The sequence below is a fragment of the Epinephelus fuscoguttatus genome, linkage group LG20 (genome assembly GCF_011397635.1).
Source record: "Epinephelus fuscoguttatus linkage group LG20, E.fuscoguttatus.final_Chr_v1".
In the NCBI taxonomy this organism is placed as follows: domain Eukaryota; kingdom Metazoa; phylum Chordata; class Actinopteri; order Perciformes; family Serranidae; genus Epinephelus; species Epinephelus fuscoguttatus.
The window spans coordinates 17,107,299-17,134,712 of NC_064771.1; the positions used below are offsets into that span (position 1 = coordinate 17,107,299).

At 41.7% G+C, this 27,414-nt stretch overlaps 2 protein-coding genes across 8 annotated transcripts in view; one reads left to right on the plus strand and one right to left on the minus strand.

The window, feature by feature from the left end:
- Positions 1 to 460: 460 nt before the first annotated feature.
- LOC125880586 (toll-like receptor 13) lies at positions 461 to 8,609 on the plus strand. Its single transcript, XM_049563179.1, has 7 exons — positions 461 to 592; positions 2,347 to 3,208; positions 3,935 to 4,497; positions 4,572 to 4,719; positions 4,818 to 5,188; positions 6,808 to 6,901; positions 6,988 to 8,609. The coding sequence occupies exons 2-7, from the start codon at positions 2,387 to 2,389 to the stop codon at positions 7,735 to 7,737; spliced, it is 2,748 nt and encodes a 915-aa protein (XP_049419136.1). The 5' UTR covers positions 461 to 592; positions 2,347 to 2,386; the 3' UTR covers positions 7,738 to 8,609.
- A 601-nt stretch (positions 8,610 to 9,210) lies between these two features.
- The window catches only part of si:ch73-103b11.2 (myosin phosphatase Rho-interacting protein), a 58,732-nt gene continuing 40,528 nt past the window's right edge, over positions 9,211 to 27,414 (minus strand). For 3 of the 7 annotated variants that reach the window (XM_049562741.1, XM_049562742.1, XM_049562738.1), the window contains 13 exons: positions 24,378 to 24,487; positions 24,190 to 24,228; positions 21,086 to 21,857; positions 20,875 to 20,991; positions 16,255 to 20,010; positions 14,933 to 15,080; positions 14,736 to 14,841; positions 14,118 to 14,277; positions 13,927 to 14,034; positions 13,473 to 13,559; positions 13,187 to 13,349; positions 12,446 to 12,531; positions 9,211 to 10,627 (listed from right to left, as the gene is read on the minus strand). In XM_049562741.1, the coding sequence (XP_049418698.1) occupies positions 10,556 to 10,627; positions 12,446 to 12,531; positions 13,187 to 13,349; positions 13,473 to 13,559; positions 13,927 to 14,034; positions 14,118 to 14,277; positions 14,736 to 14,841; positions 14,933 to 15,080; positions 16,255 to 20,010; positions 20,875 to 20,991; positions 21,086 to 21,857; positions 24,190 to 24,228; positions 24,378 to 24,487 (5,724 nt within the window). In that variant the 3' untranslated portion in view covers positions 9,211 to 10,555. Of the gene's footprint in view, positions 10,628 to 12,075; positions 12,159 to 12,445; positions 12,532 to 13,186; positions 13,350 to 13,472; positions 13,560 to 13,926; positions 14,035 to 14,117; positions 14,278 to 14,735; positions 14,842 to 14,932; positions 15,081 to 16,254; positions 20,011 to 20,874; positions 20,992 to 21,085; positions 21,858 to 24,189; positions 24,229 to 24,377; positions 24,488 to 27,414 lie in introns of all 7 variants that reach the window. The other 4 variants (XM_049562745.1, XM_049562739.1, XM_049562740.1 and 1 more) reach the window with 3 other exon arrangements.

Sequence of the window (27,414 nt, forward strand, 5' to 3'; positions counted from 1 at the left end):
ACTTAAAAAAACTCCTTGTGAATTCATATTTTCTCAGAAAAATAAAATATAATTTTTGTTATTATAAAAACCTTTTGTCAATCATTTTTTTCACGAAAGTAAAAATTCCATTGGTTTAAAAATGGCTTGACTTTTGACAGTATCCATCAGAAGTTTTTTGGCAGCAACAAAACAGTTAAATATCACACCTGGTTTAAGGTGATGCCACGATGTCTGACGAGATTTGGTGTTTCTAAATTCCAGTTGGGATGTTTTAAGACGAGGAAAGTGTTTGCCGCTCTGTTGAAGCTTCACTAAAATTAGAATCCAGGGAGATAGCTCCCTCCTGTGGACAAACAATTTAAAGACATTTTCTCCATCATCTCACACTGAGACAAAATCAGTGTGTCTTTAAATATTACCACATATAACTGGCCTGTATACGTAAGAACCACCTTCAGCAGCGTGAGTACAGTGAGTACACACAGAGCTGTAGACAACATCCTTCCTCAAAAATGTCACCATCTATTTAACCATGCAAACGTAACTAATCTCAGTTTATTAAGGGAGTGCAGTTACAGACACTAGAGCAACGTAAGAGGAGCATTAAAGGGTATGTTTTAATATTTTATAATTGTTAGAGATGTAAGATGCTGTAAAAATACCAAATTTAGACTAAATCAAACTGTATGCACAACGTTTACATATTGAGATTAGATTAGATATAGAGATTGGATACATCATGTTATGGAGTCAGGGGCTAAGAAGTATCACAGTACTGTAAGAGGAAGAACATAATGTAAAACAATAAAATAGATATTTTATATATAGCTCTTTAAAAGTTGTCATATTTAGAAATATTTAAATATTTTTTTGAAAATCATATTTTTATTATAACTACTCTATCATGTATTTGTCTCTTTATTTTTGCAATATTTGTTTTTATTTTTTATTTAATTTTCTCTCACTTTGCTTATGTTACGCACCAATGCTCAAAACAAATCCCTTGTATATGAAAACCTCAGATTAATTTTGTCAGATGTGACTCTTTCCCCCCGTGCCCCATCATGACGGGCAGAACATTTTTATTAGATCAAAATAACGATGGTTACAAACCAAGGCCCAATTCCCTTTGTCATCTGACCGATTATTCACTGCAGCTCTGGCTCCTCATATGGTTAAATTAAGATTGACGCTGTATATATGTAGAGTGGATGTTATCTAAAATGTATATAGTTTAATCAAATCTTCATGAACTGGAAGGGAAATTGCATTTGCAATTTTCATAAAATGACTCATTTATCAAAACAAAAAGAACTGTAATTTCCACTCATGGTCACGACTACTTGCATGTACATGCTGGATAAATTAAAGGTATATTATGGTTTGCAATTTTACAATAATCCCCTGAATCTGCAGCTCCCCTCAGCTTTTTGAAGCTCTACAGCAAGTGTCCTCAGCTTGTACGCTACTTTGCTTATTTGGTTCATTCCCAACGCTCTGGTGGTGTTGTTTTAGGCCATAGCTGTTTAAAGATACAGAGCTCCAAGAACCTACTGTATGCTGTCTGAACAGACAGCATACAGTAGGTTCTGTATGCTGTCTGTTCAGACCCACACAACAGACAAACACATTCACATTTTTCCATACACATGTGCTGGCTTGGCTTGACTCGGTTGGACTCGGCGCATCAGCCCAGCTTGGCAGGGATTTGTGCCTCCATTAGAACAGGGTTACCCACTTGAAGATGTGTCTTTAACTGATAATGTCTTTGTCTTGAGTTGATAACATTTAAAAGCAGAGGGCTGATCTGTGGCCTCCGTTATTGTGCTGCAAAACTACAAGAGAGACTAAATGGTAAACACAGTAGAGCATTTCACCAGCACGGCCTGGTTTTCTTTGTTTTTGTTGACGGCAGTGGCAGTGGCGGCTGTTATGCAACAGAATTTTAGTTTTGAGCCATGACTCCTTCTATTCTGGCATCCAATAACACAATAAGATGACATTGTACGATTCTTGTGTATCCTACAGCCCTGTGGTGGAGAGTCACGTTTTGCCTCCAGCTAATAAAATGTCATCGTGACGTCAGCCCTGAAAGGGTCTATAGTTTTCCGAAAGGCAGCCCCTAATCAATCTATTAACAGATATGTTCACCGCTTTCCACAGAGCCATGTGAGGAAAAACAGTTTTCTCCACAAATTGAAGATAACACAGCATGACTCATTGATATACAAATGGTGATTTAAATGGTGATTTTGTTGTTGAAGTATTCTTTAAATACTTTGGCTCTGTTCATGGCAACTACCTTGTGAGCTTGTGTTTTAACTTCCCCATAATGCATTTCCTTTCTATCTCAACATTTTCTAGATTTCTTTGGTCTGACTTCTCTGCAGTTTGTCAAGTAAAGATGGTGCAAACTGCCCTGTTCCTGCTTCTGCTCAACACCTCGGCCTGCTGTGGTTTCGGCTTTAAAGGCTGCGCTCAGGACTTTGACGATATAGGCACCATGTGGTGCTCCAAACAGAACATCGCAAACCTCTCTGATGTCATAAACTCAATCCCAGATAACATAACAATAATCAATCTGTCCAAGAACAAGATCAGAGTCATCCCACCTAGAACATTCAGTCAGATGCTTGGGCTCAAAAGTCTGGACCTGAGCCAGAACCAGCTGGTCTCTCTTAAAGGAGGAGAATTCAGAGGCCTAAGTGTCCTGGATTTTCTCAACCTTACCTGCAACAACATCTCACACATCCACCCCAATGCCTTTGATGGGCTCACCAAGCTACGAACCCTGCTTCTGATCCACAATATACTGGCAACAATCTCTTCTGGTATCTTTAACTCCCTCCCAGCAATTCAAGAAGTCAATCTGTCCCTGAACATGCTCAAGGCTTTCAGCTGCGAGGACTCAGGTGGATCCTCTACTCTTCGGCAGCTCGATCTTCTCGCCAACAACATCCAGAGCTTGAATGTGAGCTGTTTCCCTGCCCTCGAGTACATCAGGTTGTCTAACAACTCAAAGCTGGAGCTGCAGGCAGATGTTTTTGCCTCCAACCCCAAGCTAAAGAGTTTGCTGTGTCAGGGAGTTAAAGCAGAAGTGCTGGCGGGACTGTCAGCAGAGACGAAGAAGAATCTCTCTTGGGTGGCATTTTCTCTGTTTGTGGAGAAAACTCCATTGACTATCTGTGGATTGCTGAAAGGAATGGACCGACTTCAGAAAATTATGGTACATGCTCTTTTTGTGGTGCAGAATCTCCTTGCATATGCAAAAGCTACATGATCTGCCAAAACATTAAAATCATGACAGGTGAAGTGAAAAACTTCTGGGAAACCTTGGATCCTGGCATTCATGTGGATTTCACTTGACACACACCTACCACCAAAACACTACTTGGGACCAAGTATCCCCTCACCCCCCTCATGGCAACAGCATTCCCTGATGGCAGTAGCCCCCCAGCCAGTGTAATGCACCCTGTAACACCAAAAAAACTGTTCAGGAATTCTCTGAGGAACGTAACAAAGAGCTCAAGGTGTTGACCTGGCCTCTAAATTCCCCAGATCCCAATCCAATCGAGCATCAATGGGATGTGCCAGTGCTACTCTGGCTTGCAGCCAAGGAACTGCCGCGAACTTCCTGGTGGCCTTAGGGGTTCTGTATCCATGCTGGTCAAGAAAGTCCGATCCACAGCGGGGCCTCTGACCTCTGTGTCAAATATCTTGGGCCATGGGGGGTCAGGGGGCACTGTAATGCAGTTGCCATGAGGGGGTGTGCCTGGTCTGCAACAGTGTTTGGGTGTGTGGAGCATGTCAAGTGGCATCCACATGAATGCCAGGACCCAAGTTTTCCCAGCAGCACATTGTATTGTAACAAGATGATCAATGTTATCGACTTCAACTGTCATTCAACAGTAGTTTTAATATTTGGCTGACTAACGTATGCATTTTGAAACAGGTTGACTTGAAGGGATCAAGATTATCTCGGACTAACTTCAGCCTACTGGACTGTGAAGTTCCACGCGAGGTCTTTATTGCAGATGCAAACCTTGGGAATGTTGCCCAGATGTCGCTTGGTAGGGGGAATACGAGCAGACTTTATCTCATCAATTGTGGGTTGACGCAGATATCTCATATTACATTTGACGGTTACCGAGGACTGAAGGTGCTGCAGCTGAATCAAAACAAGCTTGACATTCAGCGGGACGCATTCAAAGGCCTGACCAACCTCAGCTTTTTGAGCTTTGACAGAAGCCAAGTGTGTGACATCGATCCCAACTGGTTCGTCCCTCTAAAGAAGCTGACTGTTCTGTCTCTTATAAAAAATGATATCACTAAGCTGCCACCAAATGTTTTCAGTGCCCTTACTAGACTTGAGGGGCTCTACCTGCAGTTCAACCTACTGAGGTACATCACCAAGAAGCCCTTCAGTAAGCTGCGGAGGCTAACGAAGCTCAACCTCAGCTTAAACATCATTGATTTCATCGAAGGTGGCACCTTCGAAGACCTGACGAGGCTCAAGTATGGAGTATTCTCCACTTATGTGTTCATCTTTCCACACTGTCCATTACTTAACACATCAACCTGTCTGTTAGGTACCTGGACTTAAGCGGGAACCGCCTGAAGAGGCTGACACCATATATTCTATCAGGCCTGATCAATTTGAAGCAATTAGTTCTGTACAACAACCGCCTGCATTTTAAAAACAAAGAAGCTCCTTTCATCAACCTTACTTCTCTGGAGGTATGATATATTTTAGTTATTATACACAGTGATGCATTTTGTGTATAAACACATATTTTTTTTATCTGTTTTATCTATCCTCCATGTCAAATTTGGAGTTTCTGGAGATGAACTACCAGGGGCCTGGAGGTCAAGGCATTGGTGTCATTGGGTCACAGTTTTTCCAAGGTCAAGGTCGACTTACCTCACTCCACATTGGGAACAGCATCGTGCTTGAATTCAGTCCTGACGCCCTTGTTCCTCTGGTCAACTTGAAAGACCTGCACATAGGTGGAGTGACTATGAAAACAACCAACCTGAGTGCAGTGTTGTCCCCTCTGAAAAGTCTGAAGAGGTTGATTCTTTTCAGGGCAGACCTTGATGCTCTGCCTGCCAGCCTGATGCCTCCAGATAATTCACTGGAGACTCTCAAACTCCCGTTTAACCACCTGCACACTGTGGACAAAATGACGCTGGATTCCCTGCCAAGGTAGAGGAGCTACCAATCTAGCAATCAGCTCTTGAAAGAAAAGTTTAACATTTTGAGAAATACTCGTTTGCTTTCTTGCCAAAAGTTAGAGGATAAGACACTGATTACATTGACATGCACAAAATATTCCATTTTTTTCCCTTGTTCCAAAAAGACAATATTCCTGCTGTTTACCTGGATAATGAAAATGAATATTCAGTTAATATTCCTGTTTACATGCAGCTGTGCATACTCCAATTAAGGTGCCCTTTCATGTTGTTTATGATGCTAAAATATGAAAAAGTGGAACAGCTGGGGCTAATATGTGCCATTTAGCTTCTTTGCATCAAAACAGGTTTATGAGTTTGTTTGTGTACAATGGATCCATGACAATGCACAGAGCTGACCATAAACAGGCATGTCGCCGTCTGTTGTAAACTGCTGTAAATGCCCCAGTTGACCCTTTGCTAAGCCCCGCCCCTTTGTGGTGGTCAGTCAAGCTGTCGGAGTTAGCATGAAACCCACACTGTAACTAATTGCACTGCCTGAAGAAAGATGATCATGTTTTTGGAAAAACAAAAAAGCAATTCCAGAGAGAAGCAGACAGAGGGGTCTACAGTGTCAAAGTGAACCACCACATCACTGCTGATCGCCACAGAAGACCATGAATATAAAGGGAGACTCTACTGATATTGAACCAGCTGTGTGGCATCGCAGTGTGTGCAGATGAACAGTGTTTGGCTTCGCCCCCCTTCCTGACGCCAGCACCCGGACCTCGCTTCGGACGAAGCTAGTGTATTCATCTGCACACAATGTGATGACACAGAGCTGGTTGAATATCAGCAAAGTTTCCCTGCTTCCCTTCACTGGTTCCTGTACAGCAGGGTCGGTCTTTCTTCACTGTTATAATCATTAAAAAGCAAAAGCAGCATGTGTATACATTCAGTAGGCTATATCTTCAGCAGCTAGCTAGCTAACCCTACACTTTACAGGGTTTGACATTGGTATTGGAACAGGGAAGAAACGTATATATTTTTCCGACCTCTCCAGGTAACGAGTATCATTAATACACGATGTGCCCCAGGCACAACATTTAGCTCCAACTCCATAAAACCAGCCTGAAAATGAAGGAAATCTAAGCCAATTGCATTAGAGTCAATGGAGCACAGCTGTGTTGTTGTCAGACCCTGGTCTGAGCCGGCCCAGTGCTACTCTATGATCTGTCAGTCCGCGTCCGGGGGTTGGTGGGACTTAGAGAGGGGTTAAGTGAGATGCATATTCCGAATGCGCTGTACACATTTCCAAAGACAGTACCTAAAATCCAAATAATATCAGCATATCCCACGTCATCGGAAAATGTTACATTCGGAATAAGGTCAAATTTGGAATATCCAAGCATAATATTTTGTTAACATGACCTGTAGCAAAGTCAGAACACTATCATATTCAGAAACATAGTGGAATATTAGTGTGCATGTAAATGTAGTCACTTTCACACTGTAAAACATCACAACATCATCCACATTAACGGAGCAACAAATTGGAACTTAGGCCAGCTTCTGTGTTTACTCTACCTGTACTGGCTGTGTATTTAAATGTAATAAAACCATCAACCTTGGTGTATGTTTGTTTGTTTCCAGATTACGTGTTTTGGACGTTCGTGAAAACCCACTTACCTGTACCTGTGATAACGCCTGGTTCAAGAACTGGGCCATCCACAACACTCAAACACAGGCAACAGAAGCTGCAGACACTGTGAAAAATATTTACACACGCATGTTATAAACCAACTAAAAGTAGTTTTCTTAAATTCCCTTTAGGTGTCCTACCTGTACCAACTGCGGTGTAACAAAAACAGGAGCTCTTCCTACATGTGGCAGTTTGACGATAAGGCCTGCTCCTATGAACAGGCTTCTTTCCACCTCTTCATCGGCTGCTCTGTAGTGGACGTGTTGTTTGTATTCGTGTGTCTGGCCTGGCACACACAGGGCCCCACTCTGCGCTACCTGCTGCTCATCCTCAGGGCAAAGATCCGTGGGCGTAGGGGGGCAGCAGGGGCCAAATTCCAGTATGATGCATTCATCTCCTACAGCTCTGAAGATGAGGCCTGGGTGATGGGACAGCTGGTGCCAAATCTAGAGAGGCCTGCTGCTGGTGCACCCAGGCTCAGGCTGTGCCTCCACCACAGAGACTTCCGCCCTGGCACTGCAGTTCTGGAGAACATCGAGGCGGCCATTTACGGCTCTCGCCACACCATCTGTGTGGTGACACGTCACTTCCTACGAAGCGAGTGGTGCTCTGTAGAGTTTCAGCTGGCCAGTCTGAGGCTTTTGTGTGATGGCAGTGATGTTCTACTGCTGGTGTTCCTGGAGGAGATACCTGAACACTGTCTGTCTCCCTACACACGCTTACGCAAGATCGTACGTAGGAAGACCTACCTGCTGTGGCCTGAGGATCCACAGGAGCAGGGTGCTTTCTGGGTCAGACTGATAGATGCTCTAAAAGACAATGAGGAGGAAGAGGAGGGAGGAGGAGGCGGAGAACATGACTTGGCACGGCTAATTGGCTAGACCAAATGCTAACTATGTCAACATGCCCATAATTATCATTTCACTGTCTAAGTCTAGAGTGAATTGTTTCAGTAACATTTGAATTTACAGACTGTTAACAATACAAAATAATAACCAATAAATAGGAAATTATAGTATCAGTAATGACAATACAAAAAAACAATATGTAATGATTGTGTTGTCGCATTTTGAAAAGGATACATGGCTAGCTGTTTCTAAACAATGTGTTGCAAAGCTTCAAAGTGACTTACCATCATCGTTGCCCAAGTCAAATGTGCTCCCACGATGCAGCAGGGTACTTTTCCTGAGGAGCTTTTCAAGACCTCTTCATTGTAGTGTGCATTGCTTCTGTGATACATGCAATTGGTTTCCACGTGAAAAATGAAGACTTGGCAACTTTCATCATTTCAGTGTAAATACATTTCTGTTGCTTGTAAAATGTCTGTGCGGCTTCTTGGAAATATTTTGACACGTGTTTTGAGTAGCTGTACCATAAAAATTCAGTGTAATTATCTTTTTTTGCAATTAAGTCCATAGATTGTATAAACATGTAGAGAGTCTATGGTTAAGTGTAGAGAAAATATAAACTAAGATGCAATAAATACAAAAACACACTTTTCTATGGCTCAGTCACTAAGTGTCTTCAGGGTTTGTGGATGTTGCATTTAATAAAATACTTCACCTCCAAATGATTATTTATATATCCATTACTCACCCTGTTAGGTTGAATTTGTGAAGAGAACTGTGTGTCTCTCACATGCCTTGACAACGAACAAAGAATCCCAATATAGGGGTCAAAGTTTAACAACGGCAAAACTATATCAAAACATTCATTAACAAGTTCTCACACAACTCATGCAGTATATTCCAAGTCTCATGTATCGAGGCCTGTGGCTCAGTACTTCCCAAACAGACAGCACTTTCCAACAGGGGACTGAACAGAAAGTGAAAAGTATCTGTGTTCTCCTCAAAGCCAGACTCCATTGACAAAAACAGTTCTTTTACCTCGCTAAACACAGAAGCTGCTGGTCTACCACTGCGTTGATCAGTAGGTAGTTTGTGTTATTGGGCGACTTTGGTCAATATGAGCGAACATTTTAAAACACCAAAATGACAAAATAACACAAACCCAATCAGCTGATTGAGGCAGTGGTAGACCAGCAGCTCCTGGGCTCAGCGAGGTAAAAGAACTGTTTTTGTCAATGGAGTCTGGCTTTGAGGAGAACACAGATTCGTTTCACTTTCCGTTGCGTTCCCTGACGGAAGGCGCTGTCTGTTTGGGAAGTACTGAGCCACAGGACTCGACAAATGATGATGGCACGGGGTGAGTAACAGATATACCAGTGGTCATTTGGGGAGTGAAGTATGCCTTTAATTGGAGCTTTTAACTGTCCTCATTACAGTCTTACTGTAGACTCAACAGTTTTTAGGTACGATGAACGGATGTTTGAGGAAAACAATATTACTCCCACATTTCCAAACACTTCATTTAATTGACGTTATACATTCAAATGAAAATAAAAAATATTCATATATATTTCATATAGAGCTAGTGAGCAAGGTACAAGTTTAAAACAAAACACAGAAGTCTTCCGTGTGGCATACATATATATACAAGGCGTGGTTTGAATACTATACAGTGTGTATCCATAGCTGCACAGGTTTCATGGATGTTTATATTCTTCACTCAGCTGAGGCACGACTAGATTTCAGTGAGAGGTCAGGGATTGGGCCAAGTACTTCAAGACTGCCGCTTACAGTAAAACATTTCAATCTCAACACCTAAACAGTAGGACTTGCAAAGCAAAGCTTATTAGTGTTAAGAGTTTCACACTAAAGCATAAAGTAGGAAAATGAGGCAACATGATCATTCTGCAATTCAAATGATACTGTACAGTCATGCAAAGTCCTAAATAGTTCCGGGTTTTCTGAGATGATATTCTCACACCAAAGGCTAAACTCAGCAAACACAAATCCAGGTTTTAAGAAACTTGAGAATAAATCCAGTATCACTAACAAGTCACGGTCGTTCACTAAATTTGACAGAAGTCAGGATGTTTGGTTGCACTGCAATAACTGAGCTGAAGTCACTACACCAAATTTGAGACTAATAATAAAAAAGCTTCCTCAAGTAGTCAAGTGATAAGTGCAATCCCACCCCACTACCACCCCCCCAACACAGACACTCCATTTTATAAAACTCTCATACATAAGCAAGTTAAGCATCACATTGTTTTCCACTATCAATCAAACCATAGTTATAGTACAGCAGATGCCCCAACAATCAATAGCAAACCATACTCTTACATATATCCAGTAGTTATGTACAACAGAACTGGTGCAACATTAAACACATTAAAAATTATTATATATAGAAACTGTAACAATAATAAAATACAGCAGATACTTAATTCATATTGGGAAATATATATTATTCATACTGTGTATTGCTGTCTGTTTTGGCATTTTGGAGCATCAATAAAAATGCTGTCATGTATCCCTCTCACAGCTTATTTGACACGTCTCCATATTGGACAGATTAAACATCCAAGGATTTTTTTTTTAAAGAAACCCTACACAGGATTGATTCAGTAAAACTTTTTTCCATTGATTAAAAAAAAACAAAAAACAAAAAAAAACCAAACAAACAAAAATATGACAACTTATCAGGGGCATGGGAGCAGCAGGTCCAGGTTTCGAAGTGACCTTGATAGATCTTTTGAGAGTGATCCTATAGGAGTCTTCAGCTGATGCTGGCACAGCCGTAGCAGTCTGACCAAATGCCGAGGTCAGGAAACAGAAAAGAAATTCTTGATATTCAAATCTTTTTGGAATCTTTTGCTTCAAAAAGCTTCATACGCTCCTGCACGGTTAGTCCCTCTTTCAGGCTCTGTTAAAGATAAAGTCATTCATTATTTATTTATAGACGATAAAAGGCTCATGTGGGCAGAGGAGAGTGTTAAAAACAAAAACACACAGACATCACAAAACAGTTAAGTCAACACAATCCCAGACATTTTTATGATCTGAATGACACACGTTAATCTCAAAGTGAGGTCTACAGGAAAAAGTGGTTATGCTGGAATATGGTCATGCCACACAGAGGACCTACTGGTGCACAAAGAAATCCAAAACTCACAAACAGACAAAAGACAACAGTCAAAGAAAAGATTTTTACATAAACAGATGGAACATAGGAGATGAGCACTCGAAAAAGAGCACTCTCATTCCTCTATGAAATGATCTGTGATATATATGATATATATGTGATATACTGTGACTATTATTGCAGACCCAAAAAATAAACAGCTCTGCCTGTCAACTTTGTGCAAATTTGGTGAGGGAATGAGTCCTAAAACCCAGAAATTAATTGCAGGTTTGCACATCTGGTTGCCTTGTCTGTAAATTAATGTTTTTTTTTAAACAGGTTTTTGGTTACATGTCTGAAATAAAGTCTGTAATAAATGCATGGTTACAGATTGTCATGTTTTGATTGTTAAAGATATATTTGCTGATATCACAAATTCCGCCACAAGACAGCTTTGATTTGATTGATTTTGTAGCCTGCAACTGATATGGGATGATATCAGAAATTATCCTCACTGTCTTTTTCTTGGCTGTACACTAGGGATAGGCAATATGGTCCTAAAATAATATCACAATATCTCAGGGTATTTTTGCACTAACGATATTCTTGACGATATGACAAATTATTTAAAAATATATTTCATTATCAATTTAAGAAGATAGAATTATAACAAAATGTGAAAAAGTAATATAGTTTTACAGTTTGCCTTCAAATATTCACTAAAAACTACACAAAAATTATGTCTCATTTCTTCAGTTTGTAAACGACAACAGTAACCCAGACTGAGATTCAGATTCTGTTCACAATATTAATAGTTCAACAAAATCTACCCCAAATACAAAAAATGTACCCTGGGATCTTGATGACACCAACTCCTGTGTGCACACAGCGAGAGAGGAGAGGGAGAGACGCTGTGCTGCCGCCGGAGGAGCCGCAAAGAAAACAAAATCCACCTATCTGCACCTCTAAAGCTCACTAATTAACATGTTGCATCTTGTTTGTTTAACCCACTGTATAACCACAATTATTGATGCTTTACTCTTTGGTTTTTGAATCAATCGAACAAATGAGACTTTTAACCAGAGAGCTTTAGAGGGGCTGGCAGGCAGGTTTTTTTTTCTTACCTAGCCTGGCTACAGCTTTTTCCCTTGTTTCCAGTGTTTATGCTAAGCTAAAATAACTGGCTGTTGGCTGTAGCTTCATGCAGGGGCAGTAAGGGCATGCTTTGCTCTACATCATGCTATACCTACAGCACATCTTGGGGCGGGGGTTGGGGGGGAATCACCCCACAATGGGAGTGTCAGCTATCCCATGAGACCTGTTCAGTGACAGACTGATGGACAAAACAAGACAGATGACAAACTTACAGGACAATAGACTTGCGGTAAAAACGTCCTGACTGACCAACTGTGGAAGACATTTCTACAGTTTGTGGTGGCTGAGTGTCAACAGTTAACAGTCATAAACGTCTGCACAACAAAAGTTTACAGTCACATTACAAAGCAAACTGAAATGGTAGTTTATGGGTGCATGGATTTTATTCCATCTGCATGTCTGAATGAGAGACAAAAAGCCTGTAATTAGAATTTTTTTTTTTTTTTAATCAAATTGAAGACTTACCTTTGACCTTACGCCTCTTGATTGCTTGGAGGTTGTTGATCGTTCCTTTTTCAGGAAATCTGGATTACTTTTTGATTTCATTATATCTAAAAACACAAAGGGATGCCTTTATCATTATAAATCTAGAGTAGTATAGTAGTTTACAATTCATGTTAATATGTGACTTTATCTGCCTTGTAGAAGTGGCAGGTCTCAAAAGACCCGAGGTACTGTATGCAGGAATGTTTATGAAACATCCATGCATTTAAGGGTTAAAGATGCTAAACTAAAATTGAGTTGCAAAAGAATGGCTGTTGCTCTGTTTTATTAAAAACACCCACATGTCAATTAAATAAAAACTTGGATTACTCCCTTGCGGTTGTATGTTTCTGCAATCCAGTCAAGTTGCAGTTACAGTTTACATCCATGTCTGTCAAGACTCAAATGTAGCCAACATGGATGTTGCTGCAAAGAAGCTACATATTCTAAACATGGATGCTTCATACACATCCCCCCCTGGCAGCACAGATCTTTACAATCATCAAATTTAAACAAAAATTCATAAAGGCATTCTCAAGGTATCGCGCTCACAGGAATGGGATAGATTGACAGAAGGAAAACCCAAAAACATAATGCCTCTGGTCACAACTGTTGATGGTGCACAGGCATAAAAATCATCGCTTACAATACTTTGGAGTTGTAAGACATTATGGGTTATTTGAGTGGGGGGTGATAATTATTAAATTAACATTTCCCATTTACCGTATCCAGATGTAACCGTCCCATCGACAGTCCTCTCGCCTAAAGCTTCTGTGGCAATGAGCAGCTTCTCCTTCAGTTTGCTGATATCACAGTCAGCCTTTGCTTTCACAATGCTGAGCTCTGTATAGATGTCCTTATATTTGTCTGTGGCATATTTCTTGTCCTATTGAAATGGAACCAATGACACCTCCTCTTAGTTTTTCTAATGTTGTACAAGACATGAAGAAATTACAGGTACATACCTTCGAAACATTGTTTGTATTACATAAAGTTTGGTTTTTCTCACCCTTAAAGCAGACTGCAGTTCATCTTTCAAAGAGTGGATTTCCTGTTTAAGATACTGGATCTCTGACTCTTTAATTCGCAGCAACACCTACAAGATGGAGAGAAAATCTCTTTAAGATTTCAGATCAAATCCTTAGTGTGAGTGTGTGTGTGCACTTGTACATGCTACATAGTGAGGACCAAAAACATATTTTCAAAAGTGAGGACATTCTGGCCAGTCCTTACTTTTTCAAAGGCCTGTTCAAGGGTTAAGACTTGGATTTAGAGGCTAGAATGAGATTAAGGTTAGGGTTAGGCTAAGGTTTAGGGTTAGGCATTAAGTCGCGATGGATAAGGTTCGGGTAAGGGGCTAGGGAATGCACTGTGTCAATGAGGGTCCTCTTAAAAACAGAAGTACAAGAATGCGTGTGTGTGTGTGTGTGTGTGTGTGTGTGTGTGTGTGTGTTTATACATACCTCCAGTTCATACACATCTTTGCCCTGGGTGAGTGGAGACAGCGCTGTTTCACCGCTGAAACAGGAGCGCATCCGAGTGATCTCTGCAGTCAGTCGGTTATTTAATTCCTGTTGGACAGAATTAAGTTATGTTTTAACCTGTGGACAAGAAATGTTTATGTATGTACGAATGCATGTAAGTGCATTCAAACCTGGTTGTGAGCGTTTAGTTCTTGGTTCTCTCTCTGACACTGCCTGAGGGCCTGCCTCTCGGCCTCCAGTGCCTGTGCCAGGTGAGCGTTCTCCAGACATTTCTGAGAGTATTGCTCTGACAGAACTTCCAGTTCTCTCTGGATGGACTGCAGCTCCTCTCTGGACAGACAGGTCATCACAGTATCAACTGAAATTCTCATCTAATGAATACCAAACCAACCTAGAAGTAGTTGATCCCCACATGATTTGATATTGAGTTTCCCAAGAGCTATATAAAAAGTTGCTTTGGTGTATCAGCCTCAGACAAGCTGACAGGACTAAGTACTTACACATGTTACTACTGCAACACAGAGTTAACAAACTATGTGGATTCTCTGGCCATCCACCTAGACCATACTATGAAGTAAAAAACATTTTCTCAACCTCTGGAATCAGTTAAAACCTGAATCTAGTTTTCAGGGTTTCACTGTCAAGCTTGACCTCTGCATGCTCTGAATTTTTACATTTTTTAAAATCAAAGAAAAAGGCAAAAGCACACGTAAGCTCTTGTACGGGGAATATCACGCTTCTCATTCACACACAGTTACATAGTATTGTGTTCTCATCAAAAGACGTACTCATACTGCGAGCGAAGTTCATCAATGTCAGAGTTTACTCCACTCAGTTGGGAACGATGGGTCTTCTCCAGTTCCTCCTTGTGTGCATTCTTCATCGCTTCAATAGCTACATTAAAATAAATCACATGCATTTAATTACTATGTGTTGGTCCTCTTCAAAGTACAGCAATTAGTCGTGGTGATGCAGTTTTATTTACCAGCAATTGTGGCGGCAGTCTCCTCAGCCAATAGTCTCTCTCGCTCTTCCATAAGTTTGGAAATCTCCCTCTGATGCTGCCTCTGGAGGTCTTGTATTACCTTCTGGTGTGTTTCTTCCATTGCTGCAAAGCCACGCTCACAAGTGGCCTGGGGGAAGGAAGGATCAACAGTTTGTTATCATGAAATTCATTTGCCACCTTTGTTCTAATTTGTGACTCGAGATTCAGTGCAATATCTATTAATAGTTCATTAGGCTACATGGTGTATCATGCAAAATCAGTGAAAGAAGCCATGCAAGCTCTCTATGATCTAAAGCCAAGCTATGTTAGTAAGAGAGCGAGTTAAAGCAGTGAAATTCTATTCCAGCAAAGCTGCATTTGTTATTAATAGACTGCACCTCCTTCTATTACTGAATGTGGGAAATGGTATGTCTGTTAATGCCCAATGAGGGGGAAATGTTGGTGGCAAGTGAGGCATTTTACACTTTTAATTGTCATGATGTATTGAAGTAGTGAAACCTGCAACGGATTGCTTTTCTTCATTATGTAAAACTACTAGGGATGTCCCAACCTGATCCACAGGTCCAGCATTTTTTTGTGCATCAGTATTTCTCAGAATTTCTGATTAATTTTTGATGTTGAGTACCCAAAGTTGTGAACCACAGAGTGCTAAGCAGCATCCAGTTTCAAGTATTTTGTCATAAAATGAAGTACTGGACAAAGTGAAATTTTGATCTGCATGGTGCTGGATGAAAAGTCACCAAAGGTACTTCAGTTCACTCTGTGGGGAACATGATCAGCTGGACCAAATATCTCAGCAATCCACCCGATAGTTGGTAACACATTCACTGGAAACCACTGACATGGTGGCACTAGAGGATAATTCATGGCATCGCCACAGTCACTAGGATTTATCCCCTGTAGCCATGAATGTCTGTGCCAAATTTTGTGCCAGTCCATCTAGTAGATGCAGACCTATTTCACAAGATAAAGATGATAATTTGACCTGTAAATCAAAAGCTGAGATCAGTGAAGGCAATCACCTAGTAGTTGCTGAGATATTTTGTTCAAAGCCAATGTCACGGATCAGCTGAGTGGCTTTGACATCCCTTGAGTTAGGGATGCAAGTAAACTGATATAATCTAGGTTGCAAGTTTCATAAATGTACCAATGATCTCAAATCACACCATTTCCCAACTCCAAATGCTTTGTGCAAATTAGTACACTGATGAACAAAAGCTGCAGGTTATTTAGCTATCTTACTATCTAGTGTTCTCTCACTTATCAAAATTATCTCTAAGGTAAAATGAAAGAGCAAAAACCTTAAGACTTTCAAAGTCTCTCTGGTATTTCTCTCTCAGGCTGGCCACATCTCCTTCTAGGTGTTTGTTCTCCAGTTCGTCTCTCATGGTGCTCATCTGAGCCTCCAGCTCCTGGATCCGGTCCTTTAGAATCACCATGGAGTCCACCTCTGACGTAATCTGTACATCCTCCCCCTTCCCCTGCTCTTCCTCTTCCATTGGTGTAGTAGCATCATCGCAAGGAGGCGAGTAGGAAACCTCAGGACCTTTTTTGTCCTGTTGGTGCTTTTGGATACACTGAATGTTTTCCATATACTGGGACTGTAACTTTTCGATCTCCTGCTTGTGGATTTGCTGGAGTTCACAGATCCGCTGTTCAAACTGCTCTTCTAGTTTCCTCACATGACCCTCGTGCCGTTCCTCCATGGTGTCCATGTCCACCAGCAGAACTTCTAGCTTTCGTTGACTGTCTGCTGTAGTCTCCATGAGGGCCAGCTCTGTTGAGGCACGGCCTTTCTCTGCTCGGCTTAGTTCTTCCTTGTGCCTCTGCTTCAGCTCTTCAGTCTCCTTCTGGAAATTCTCCTCCAAGAGAGCCAGTTGCTCCTGCTGTTGGGAGAGCTGGTTCATACGTTTGCTGATCTCACTCTTCAGTGTGCTGTTCTCCTTCTGGAGAGTGGACACTGTTTGTGTGAAGTTCAGGCGCTCATCCTGCAAGGATGCCTCATATTTCTCTTGGATTGCACTGACATTGCGGGCATGCTGCTGGACAAGAACATCCATGTTCTGACCTGTCTGTTTGCACCAGCCCACATCTTGCTCATGCATGGCCCGTAACCTACATGCCACATAAGCCACCTGAGCCTGGATCAGGGCTTCACGCATACAAAGAGAGGTACTTGTGAAATGATGTGACATTTGGCGTCCCAGCAGAGCATGGATCATTTTAGCCAGTCCAGGATGGTTTCCACCACTTTCTATCTCTTGAGCGTACTTATGTAGGATTGCTGCTTGTCTTTGAAGCTCATTAGCCAGGTTGTCATGTGCATTTTGCAGTGATTCAATACAGTCGACACCACAAGAGGGCATTTCTCCAGCCAAGTGTCGATCTACAATTTCCTCAGCCAAGCCTTTAGCCTCTTCCATTTCAATCTGCTCCATGTAGGGAGCGAGTTCAGGGGGGCGAATGTCTGCTAACTGCTTTTGTTTACCAAACCCAAAGTTATTTTTGACTTCTTTTATTACATTTTTCAAATCAGGCCTTTTGGAAGCTTCAATAATCGCTTTCAGAGCCCTTTCCCTTTGATGCAGGTTATCATGGGCTTCAGTCAACTCCCTTTTCAGTATTCTGAATTTCTCTTCATAGCAAAGTTTAAGGTTTTGAATAGAGTAGGCTAGCTCTGCTTTAATGAAGGTGTTAAAGATTTCTGTGGCATCAACATCTACATCAACTGTAACACTGCTCTCTTTGGATTTAGCAACATCCGTCTCAGCTTTCTCCAAGTCTTTCCAAAACGCACTCTCTAACATCAACTTTCTGGTCAAGACATCAGCATAAACAATAGCCAAGCAATCTCTGTCACCCCTTTTAACATTCTCCATGTCTTCCCATATCTCTGCAAGAGACTGTAGGAGGTCAGACTTTGAAGTCTGTATTAACATAGCCATCTTGTTCAAAATGACTGCCTCAAACGATAACGTTTTGGCAAAGAGGTGCAAAGCATCTTTATCTAGGGTCTCTGGGGGTTGATTTTGATAGACAGCTGGTGATTGCTCTTCCAGTGTCTTTTGTCCCTGTCGAATGTACAGTGATGCATCAAACAAGTCTTTCTCTATCTCTGACAACGAGTGCAGCTGTGAATCAGTGGTATCATGAGAGCCTCTGAGAATATTCCTGACTTTCTCTCGACTATTTTCCACACACGCCAGGGCCTTGGCATAATGCTTATTGGCAGCACTACTCTTTACCACAACTCCACAACTAAACTCCTTGTCAAGGTTAGGCTTTGTTTCCGTCATCTTTAGATCAATCTTAGGCATGTCTTCTGCTTGGATGGATCGTGGCTCTTCTAAATTCTGTGTGAGGTTCCTTAGTTTATCTTCAGTGGCAAGCAGTTTAGTCTCTAGGGCATGTATGATAGAGATAAACTTCTCTGGGTCACTACTGTGGGAAAAGGTGATACCAGAGGAGATGCTTCCTTCACTTTGATGGATGTCTTCATTTACATCCTGACTAACTTTTTGTCTTGTGTCTGCAAAGGTACTGCTGACATGGGTAGTGTCTAAGCCCTCTAGATTCATGTATTTTTGGCACTGAATATTGGAAAAACGTATTCTTGGTCTCTTAGCTTGAGACTCCTTATCATCTGAGAAATTTTCTGTCCTGGATGTACGGTCATAGGAAAGTAGGAGTTCTGTGTTTGCTGATAAGGAGACTGATGTTTTAAGCCTTGCAGTCTTGCTCTCTTCTGGGATATGCTGCCTTTCCATGCGTAGGTCAGCATAGCCCAGCTGCAGGGCATTGAGATGCTGCTCTAGCTCTGCTATGCGGTCCTCTGCAACCACAAGCTTGGCTTGCAGATCCTTTTCAGCACTACAGGGCTCAACCTTATCTAAGAGACTCTGACTCATTTGACAAAGAAGCTCCTCCTTAGCTTGCAACTTCTGTTCCGTTTCTTCCAGGCTGTTGCCAAGTGCAGCCATTTTAACAAGGGCCTCTTTCAGATCCTCTTCTTTGCGTTCTACCAGCCTCTCATACATTTCTTTAGTCTGCCGGATCTCCTCCTCTTTGTCCCTCAGGAACTGGCTCATTTTCTGAAACTCTTGGGTTGCTCTCTCATATGAGTGCTCCAAGGTGTAGTAATCAGCCTCTTCCGTTTCCAGACGATTGCGCAGCTTATTCACCTCACGGTCTGCCTCGGAAATCTGGTTAAGAAGCTCCTGACAGCGGCAAGTGAGATGGCCTTTCTCTTCTTCAAGCCTACGCACACTCTCCCTCAGTATCTCTACCATGTCATTCTTCTGGGTCACCTCCTCTTGCAACTTCACCATTTCCTCCCTGCATTCCTTTCCTCCAGAGGCCTGCCTCCCTCTTAACAGTGCCTCCACCTGCTGCTCAGCCTCCAGCAGTCGGTTCTCCATCTCCATCTTTGCAGTTTCAGCCTCCGCTAATCTTCTACACAGATTCTGTCTTTCCCTCTCATGACTCTCTAGCATACTATTCTGCTCTTGCCTCAAGCGCTCCTCTTTCAGTGCCTGACCCTCCTCAGTAGCACTTAGCCGAGCAGTCACTTCTTGCAACCTTTCCTGCAGCCTCTGTATTTCTCTCATGTGGTCCCGTTGCAAGGCCTGCTGGCGCTCTAGGTGCCTAAGGGCTTGGTTTCTCTCTAAGAGGCTGGCCTCTACTTCCCGGAGTCTGTCTTCGTTATCTTTGAGCTGGGCTCGTATTGTGGCCTCACTACGGCTATATTCCTCCTCCTGTTCCTTTGAGCGCTCTTGCTCTAGCTTGAGCTCATTGCGCATTCTGGCCACAGCCTGTTCACTGGCCAAGATTTCAGCCATTGCAGATGCTAGTTTAGCCTGCAGTGCCTGAATGCCAGCCTCATGCTGGCCTACAGCATCCTGGGCTTCTGTGTAGCTTCTCTTTAGTGTCCGAATCTGCTGCTGGGCCATGTCCTGCTTGCGCTTTTGGGTCTCCAACTCGCCCTGTAAATCTTGATTAAGCTTGTGCAGGCGTTGCCATGGCACTCTGTGCGGTGAAGAGGAAGGGGGTGTTGCACTCTTGAAAAAGATTGATGAGACAGTTTCATTAATTCACCTTACTTGCCCTACCATATACGGAGAACCACATCTCGGGGTAACCAGGAAAATACGTTTTCTCCTTTCTGGATATCAACCTTTCATTTTGATTTCTTTTTTTTTCCCCAAGCTTCCACTGTGCTTTTTCAGAGGTGACTTGGAAATTGAAAGATGTAAATGACCCCCCCCCCCCCCCCGCCCCTCCCTCCCAAAAAACAGAACTTGGCAGGTTGATTTGGAAAAAACAAAACAAAAAAAAAAAACCCCATCTTAGTCATTTTTGCAAAGTAAACATGAAAAAGTGGAATTATGGCTCTGTGTAAACATCGTGGTTTAACTTAAAACTGAACAATGTCAAAAAGCAACTTGTTAAAGTATGCAATTCTGAGACACCAAAAAGCATGCAGAAATCAAGCTTGGAAAAGGCACACAGATGAAGCACGAGTGAACAGAGAGAAAAAGCACAGCGCAAGGCTTCTTGATCAAGTTTCTTACCTTAAGCATATCAGATCAAATCAATTATTTTCCCAAGAGATGTGAAACTCCGTAAAAACAGTTAGTGAAAACTCATGCTAAGAACACCACAACCATGCATATCAGTGTCAGAATAAGCACCCACACCTGTTAGTAGAACTTTATCCAAGTTACAGTAGCCACAAATAAATCTGATCTATCATGAGCCAGTAAAATACAATCTACACACAGTTGATAACATTTACTGTGCCACATTTGGCCAATACATGTATACTATCTTGCAAACCTTGATACCATTATAAACATTTTTATGCTCAAGATTTCTTCATGTTGCAATGCTATATTCTGCACAATGAATAGTGAGTAGGGTACCTGCAGCACATAGCCCTCTCTGGCACTTTGTTCCCTCCCTAATGCATCTTCCAACTGCTCTTTTAAAACACTGTTTTGCTTCTGTAGTCGGTCCAGCTCCTGTTGCTTCTGTCCCAACTAAACAGGCAGAGAAAAACAGAAAATAATGAGCAGATGGCACAAGATACTCCATTACCATAAATATGTAAATAACCACACTGAGGAAACGTACCTCTTTGTCAAGCAGCGCAGCCAGTTCATGTGCAGGCAATCTGTCAGAGTTTCCTGAAGCTGAGGTGATGGGCACTTGCTTCTCTTCTCTTAACGGTGTTGTCTCCACCTGATGCCAGCGCTGCTCAATCTCTTCTTGGACATCTGAGGTTTTGTTGTCCTTCTTATCGTCACTAGCAGTATGCATTGCCACAGGGTGGTCTACTTCCATCTTTCCTTGTTCTTGGCATTCAGGTTTCAATGGCTGTACCGACGGTGTAGTATTTAGCGTGGAGGTCATGGTAACAGTAACAGTATTTGGCATGTGGGTTGCACTGGTTGTGCCATGTGGAGGGACACCCCTCCTAACACTCTCCTTTTCTGCTTCTGCTGTCGTAGAAGGCGGGTGAGCACCTGACGCAGAAGAGGTTTGGAGGGAGGAGGTAGAGACAGGAGAGGACGCTAATGAGGAAGGGGAAGAAGAGGCAGAACAGTATGAGGGAGATGTGGAGAATGATGAGCTGAGGTCGACTGTGTCTGCTCGTTCCTTCAAGGGCTTTCCTGTCTGTTCCATTTTGAACTCAGACCAGTCATAAGTCTTAGAGCGACCCTCTCGCCTGCGCTCACGAACTCGACTTTTACGGGGCTCAGAAGGGGAGGCAGAGGTGTTGTTGCCAGCTGGCTGTCTGTGGACATCCGACTTGGGGGCCTCAGGACTGGGGCTTTGCTCAAGGTTGGCTTGTGAACACGGCTCCAACATGACATGGGCTTTTATCTTCTCCTCAGGGAGGGATCTGAACGGACACAAAAAAAAAAAGGAAAAAAGATATGTAAGACAGCTTTAAAAGAACGCTATAATGAATTTTTACATTAACATGAGCTCAAGCTACAATACTATTACATAAAGCTTTGCTAGACAAAAAACAAATCAAACATTTGTGGCAGAGCAGCAGCATTAAAAGCATGATAATCAGTGAAATGTATCAAAGTCGAAGCATCAACATCAACATCAAAATGCTTAAATGGCACATTTATTAGGCTGAAAGCAGCTTTGATTTGAGGTAAGCCTGGTGGCAGATGTCTGCCTTTAGCTGTTATATTAATGCAATCTGTATACAGCAGTAACTTCAAGCTGTAGTTGGTAATTTTTATGAGATTGTCATATTTCTTGAAACTGTCACTATATCCATAGAGTAGCATATGAAACAGATAGTCTGAAGAAAATGATGTTACTCTGCCTCTTTTTAGTGCTTTTAATTTCATTTGCAAGACCCACATTAACAAGGTGATAACATCATTTTTCCACCTCAGAAACGTAGCCAAGATACGACCATTTCTAAATAAAAAAGATGCAGAGAAATTGATTCATGCCTTTATTTCAACTATAACTGGCCTCCCAAAACGTACCACTGAGAGACGTCAGCTCATTCAAAACCCTGCAGCTCAGCTATTAAACAGAACCAAGAGGAGAGAGCACATCAGGCCAGTCTGAGCTGCTCTGCATTGACTTCCTGTTAGAGTTAGAATTGATTTTAAGCTCTTCCTCCTTGTATACAAAGACCTACATGGGCTAGGACCGAGCTACATTGCTAACTCCCTTGTTAACTATTTGCCTTCAAGAACACTGCGATCGTCTGCTGCTGATTTATTGGAGGTTCCCTGCAACAGTTGGAAGAAGATCTTGGATGCAGCCTTTGTCAATTACCCCTCAAAGCTGTGGAACACACCACATGTAGATATCAGGGAAGCTAGCTTGCTAAGTATTTTTAAAAGAAAGCTAAAAATGAATCTGACTTCCTGATATAGGTCTGAAACATTGTCTTTTTACGTTTAATACTTTCTGTTTACGCGTCACGTTGCTGCAACTCTTCTAAAATCTTACTTGATTTACAATTCTATGATTTTATAACTCAGTTAATCCATGTTTTAAACTGTTTTAAACGTTCTTTTATAATGAATTGCCTTGTCTGTTTTATGTCCATTACTTCCATTTTCATGTAAACCACTCAACACTTATACTACTCTTAATGTAAAAGCACTTTGTGCTGCATTTCTTGTATGAAAGTATCCACTGGGTAAAACAACCAATCAGGGGTGAGGAGTCTCTAATGCAGCTGTGAATCATGTCAATCAATGCTCATGAACTGTGTGTCAAACTAGTCAGTGCTGATCAAATATGAATATGAAGATTCTGCATTGCCTTCTTCTTTCTTCATGCCTTGCCATGGTAGATTCTTGCAAATGCCATTAGAAGCACTGTGAGGATCTTTTTCTAGAGACTGTTTCATGTTCTACTCTCTAGATATAATGACAGTTTCAGCGAATATGACAATTCTTAAAAATAAAAGATACCAACTCCATCTATGACGTGAATAATATCTTTGATCAGCCCTTGTCGTGTTGAGGGGCAGAGCATTTTTTTAAAAAGTGACCCAACTAATCTATTTTGACCACAACATGTGTAGAGGTGTCAGGAGGGGAAAATGAGATGGGGCAGAGCTCCAGAATGAGAAAGAGGTGTCTGTGAGGCGTCTTGGCAGAAATACCAAAGATATCACACATTCTCACCTTAAAGAGAGCTGTCAAAGAGACACACCGGCAAAGGTGTGTGACTCAGTAAATGCGGGTCAACGTATGTATACAGTATCATGTGTGATCAGCTATCCGAAAGGCAATACTTAGCTTTGAAAAACACAAAAATAAATGTTAAGGTAGATAAAAATCCTCAGGTAAACAGCTGTTTTGGAACAGTTAAAGGATAAAGAATAGACCTTTATATCCCAGCTCTTCTCTCCATTCACTCAAAGCTTTTCTGTCTGTGCTGCAGTTGTGATTTTGTTGTTGTTCTGTGATCATTTCCAAAAGTTACTGAGTGGACAGTCACACTACAATGATCATTAAATCACTCTCTGCTGTTGATCCACAGAAGGTCAGGTGGGTTATTCTAGTATGTTGATGTGATTGCAGCGTGTGTCTCTACAGTAGCACAACTGACAGGGAGACATTACTCAACAATCACATGACATAGGGTGGGACGACAGACACGCTGGGGCTGACATTGCTGAGCAATTACATCACTGTTCGAGGAGGGAGGGGGGGGGATATTCAACACACAAGCACTCCAACCTGGGCTTCAGAACGGATAGTTTCAGAGAGATGTTTTTCCTGGAAGCAGGTTGAAAATACCGGTCGAGGGAGGAGGAGAAAGAAGGGAAGAGAAGGTGAGGAGGAGAGAGGGATTAAAATAAAATAAGTGAGAAAAGCAGTAGTTATATCTGCCAGTGGTTGAAGTGTTAATCCTCTTTGGGTATTACCGAGTGACATCGGGGGCAATAGTGGGTCGCACATTCTTCATGATGGCCTGAATCCAGTTGCGACGGATTCCAGAGGTCATGGCTGACAGGGTGCACGCTCCCTCTTTACACTGAAAACAGAAAGGCATTTCATTCAAATGACTGACAGCGATGAGACAGCACGTCGATTAAAATACCTTTTTGACACTTTGACACTAAAAAAAACAAAGCATGTGTTTTTGTACAGGGCTAAAACAGATGATGTGCAGCAGTGGAATTGCATCAACAATGCAAGGCTGTCCTGGTTCAGGAGACAGACTTGTTGCTCTTCTTTTACTGACTGTAACCTACAGTGGCCAAGATGCATCAAATGAACTGCACATTAAAAACACTTTGCAAATTCAATAAAACACAAGTGCATTAACGGAAATGCAAAACCCGACTATTATTACATACATATGTGAAAGAGAGAAGTTCTTGCCCACTTAGGGGGCACGTGATGTCTTTATATTTTCATATTTATAAAAATGGGTCTCTGGTTACCATGGAGATGACTTAAAATCTTTCACTGAAGCATGAACTGGAAATGACAAGTGACGGTTTCATTTCCATCATGTAACACTGGGAAAATGGATGGATGGAATTGTACTGGCAGTGCCTTCCGACCACTGAAAGAGCTTTAACACTACATGTCACATTCACACATTCACACACACATTTACACACTAGAGGCCAAAGCTAAAATACAAGGTGCCACCTGTTCATCAGTTAAACGTTCACGCAGTCATCGGGAGAAATTTGGGCTCAGTATCTTGCCCATGGATACATTGACTTGTGGACAGAAAAGCTGAAGACTGAACTGCTGATCTTCAGATTGGTGGACAACCTGCCCGATTATCAAAAGTGTTGGACGACCTACCATAAATCACCCTTAATATGGCTATGGTCTCCATACACAGGTATAGCTTAGGTCAGTGGTTCCCAACTGGTCCAGCCACAGGGTCCAGATTTCTCCTCAGTCATAAGTTCAAGCAGTTTAATACAATCAGCATCATAATTGTGTTTGGCTGTGTACTTGAAGTAGTTTGCTATCTCTTCCAAGTAGCTGTCTGTTCGTCATTCAGTCAAAAGCAGAGAACAGCACTTCAAAAAAAAAAAAAAAAAAAAAAAAGCTCTGTACCCAACAATTTACAGTACTTCAAAAAAAAAGGTGTGGGTTTTTTTTTTTTACAAACTAGGCACGTTCGCAAGTCACTCGCTGTCCATTCAGAATGGACCCACGACCCACATCTGGCAACCACGTTAGATGGCAGAGTACGTAAATATGAATAGTATTAATGGAATAATAGTCAGCCATTTCATTCAGATCATCTGTTGACAGTCACCGTTGTGGCTTTTGCGTTTGTGTTTTCTGTTAATGAGCTTGTGCTTTTCAAATTTCAAAAGCATTTTTGATATGGGGTTTGTCTGAAACATCTCAGCCACCTTAGAAACCAGAGAGGTGAGCAGAAGATTGATATTTACTGTATTAAATATCCTTCAGCAACTTCCATAAAATAACTGTTTTGTAAAGTAGCTTTAACGGAGAATACCTCTCACGCTAAGGAGTACATTTTGAGAGAGAAACTTGTCAGTCATTTCTCAGATAGCCACCTGCACCACACTCAGAATGCAGTTTCATTAGCTGTAGAAAAAACTGTGAAATGAGAAATACATTCTTGGCCTCACTTCTCCTTTGCTTCACTTTGCTGTGTTGTTAAACCACACTGAGCTCGGGGGTTCGAAAGCTCACTTAAAAGCAGAACATCAAAACATCACACTAACACAAAGCTGAGGAGAAGACGTGCATTTTTAGGCTGTCACTACACCCACAATGTTAACACCATCTAGATTAGTTACGAAAGTAACGGGAAGTTTCAGTTTAATGTGTACTATGTAATCAAATCTACATACCACTGTTAGATGTAATTTGCCACATTTTTGACCCCCTTTGCCACAAACAAAAAGTCCAACCATTTACAAAAACTGTGTGTTAAATCATTTATCTTATGTCGAAAACAATGTGTTCCTGCTCTTATTCTAAGGACCAAGTACCCTTGAGCATTCAGGCTGTCACAATTTTAGGAAGCTTGAGTGCGGTTCAGGGTGGGTGTGAACTGGTGCTTTACACGCAACTGCTTCTGATATTAAGATATTTTTATCACTTATGTGCAACTTTCAGTCTTGGGATTTTTAAAAATACAATTAAATGTTAATAGTCTCTGGCTTTAAAAATGAGCTGGGGCCGATGTAGCACTTTTGCATGATGATTACACAATGCTACATTTAGCTGATGTCTGTCTTCTTGGTGCCCCATATTGCAAAAGATTTCAACTTTTAGAGAACTGTTCTGAGCAGTAGAAATCTCTCTTTAAACAGAGGTATCCTGCACTCAATGACTCTGTAACTCAGCTTTGCCTTACGTCCAGTACATTTAAATTAAATCATACATTTAGTGACCTCTAGTGGAAGTAAACTGATGTCTACATGAACACAGTTACTCACTACAGCCTCTGAGTTAGGGATGGGAATCAATAACCTGTTCCAAACTGTCTCATTCATCAAGATCATTTCCTTCTATCGACGTTGGCTTGTTTTTCTGACAGTTGCGCATTGCAACAAAATGACGCCGAAACATCTCTCTAAATGGACTTTAGAGAGAGAGATGCTGAAAACCTGTTCAGGCCTATTTTTCCCCCACATAGAAACTGATCAGAAATCAATAAGGGCATCAATAAACAATCAGACCAAGAAGCAAAATCAATTTCCATCACTACACAATAATGGGGTTTCACAAACCAGGTACTTCATTCCACTCACTGCTTTAACTGCAGTGACAGATTAACAGCCCCTCCCAGTCTGACCATGGAGCAGAGGGAGTAGACATAAATACTGGAGTTATTAATTTCTTGTCACCAAACCCACGTTCTCAGCCAAAGAGACAACGATCCCCTCCACTCCTCTATTTCTGACTTCCTCCAGAGAAAATAGCTGGGGGAAGCTGCTCCAAGCAAATGTA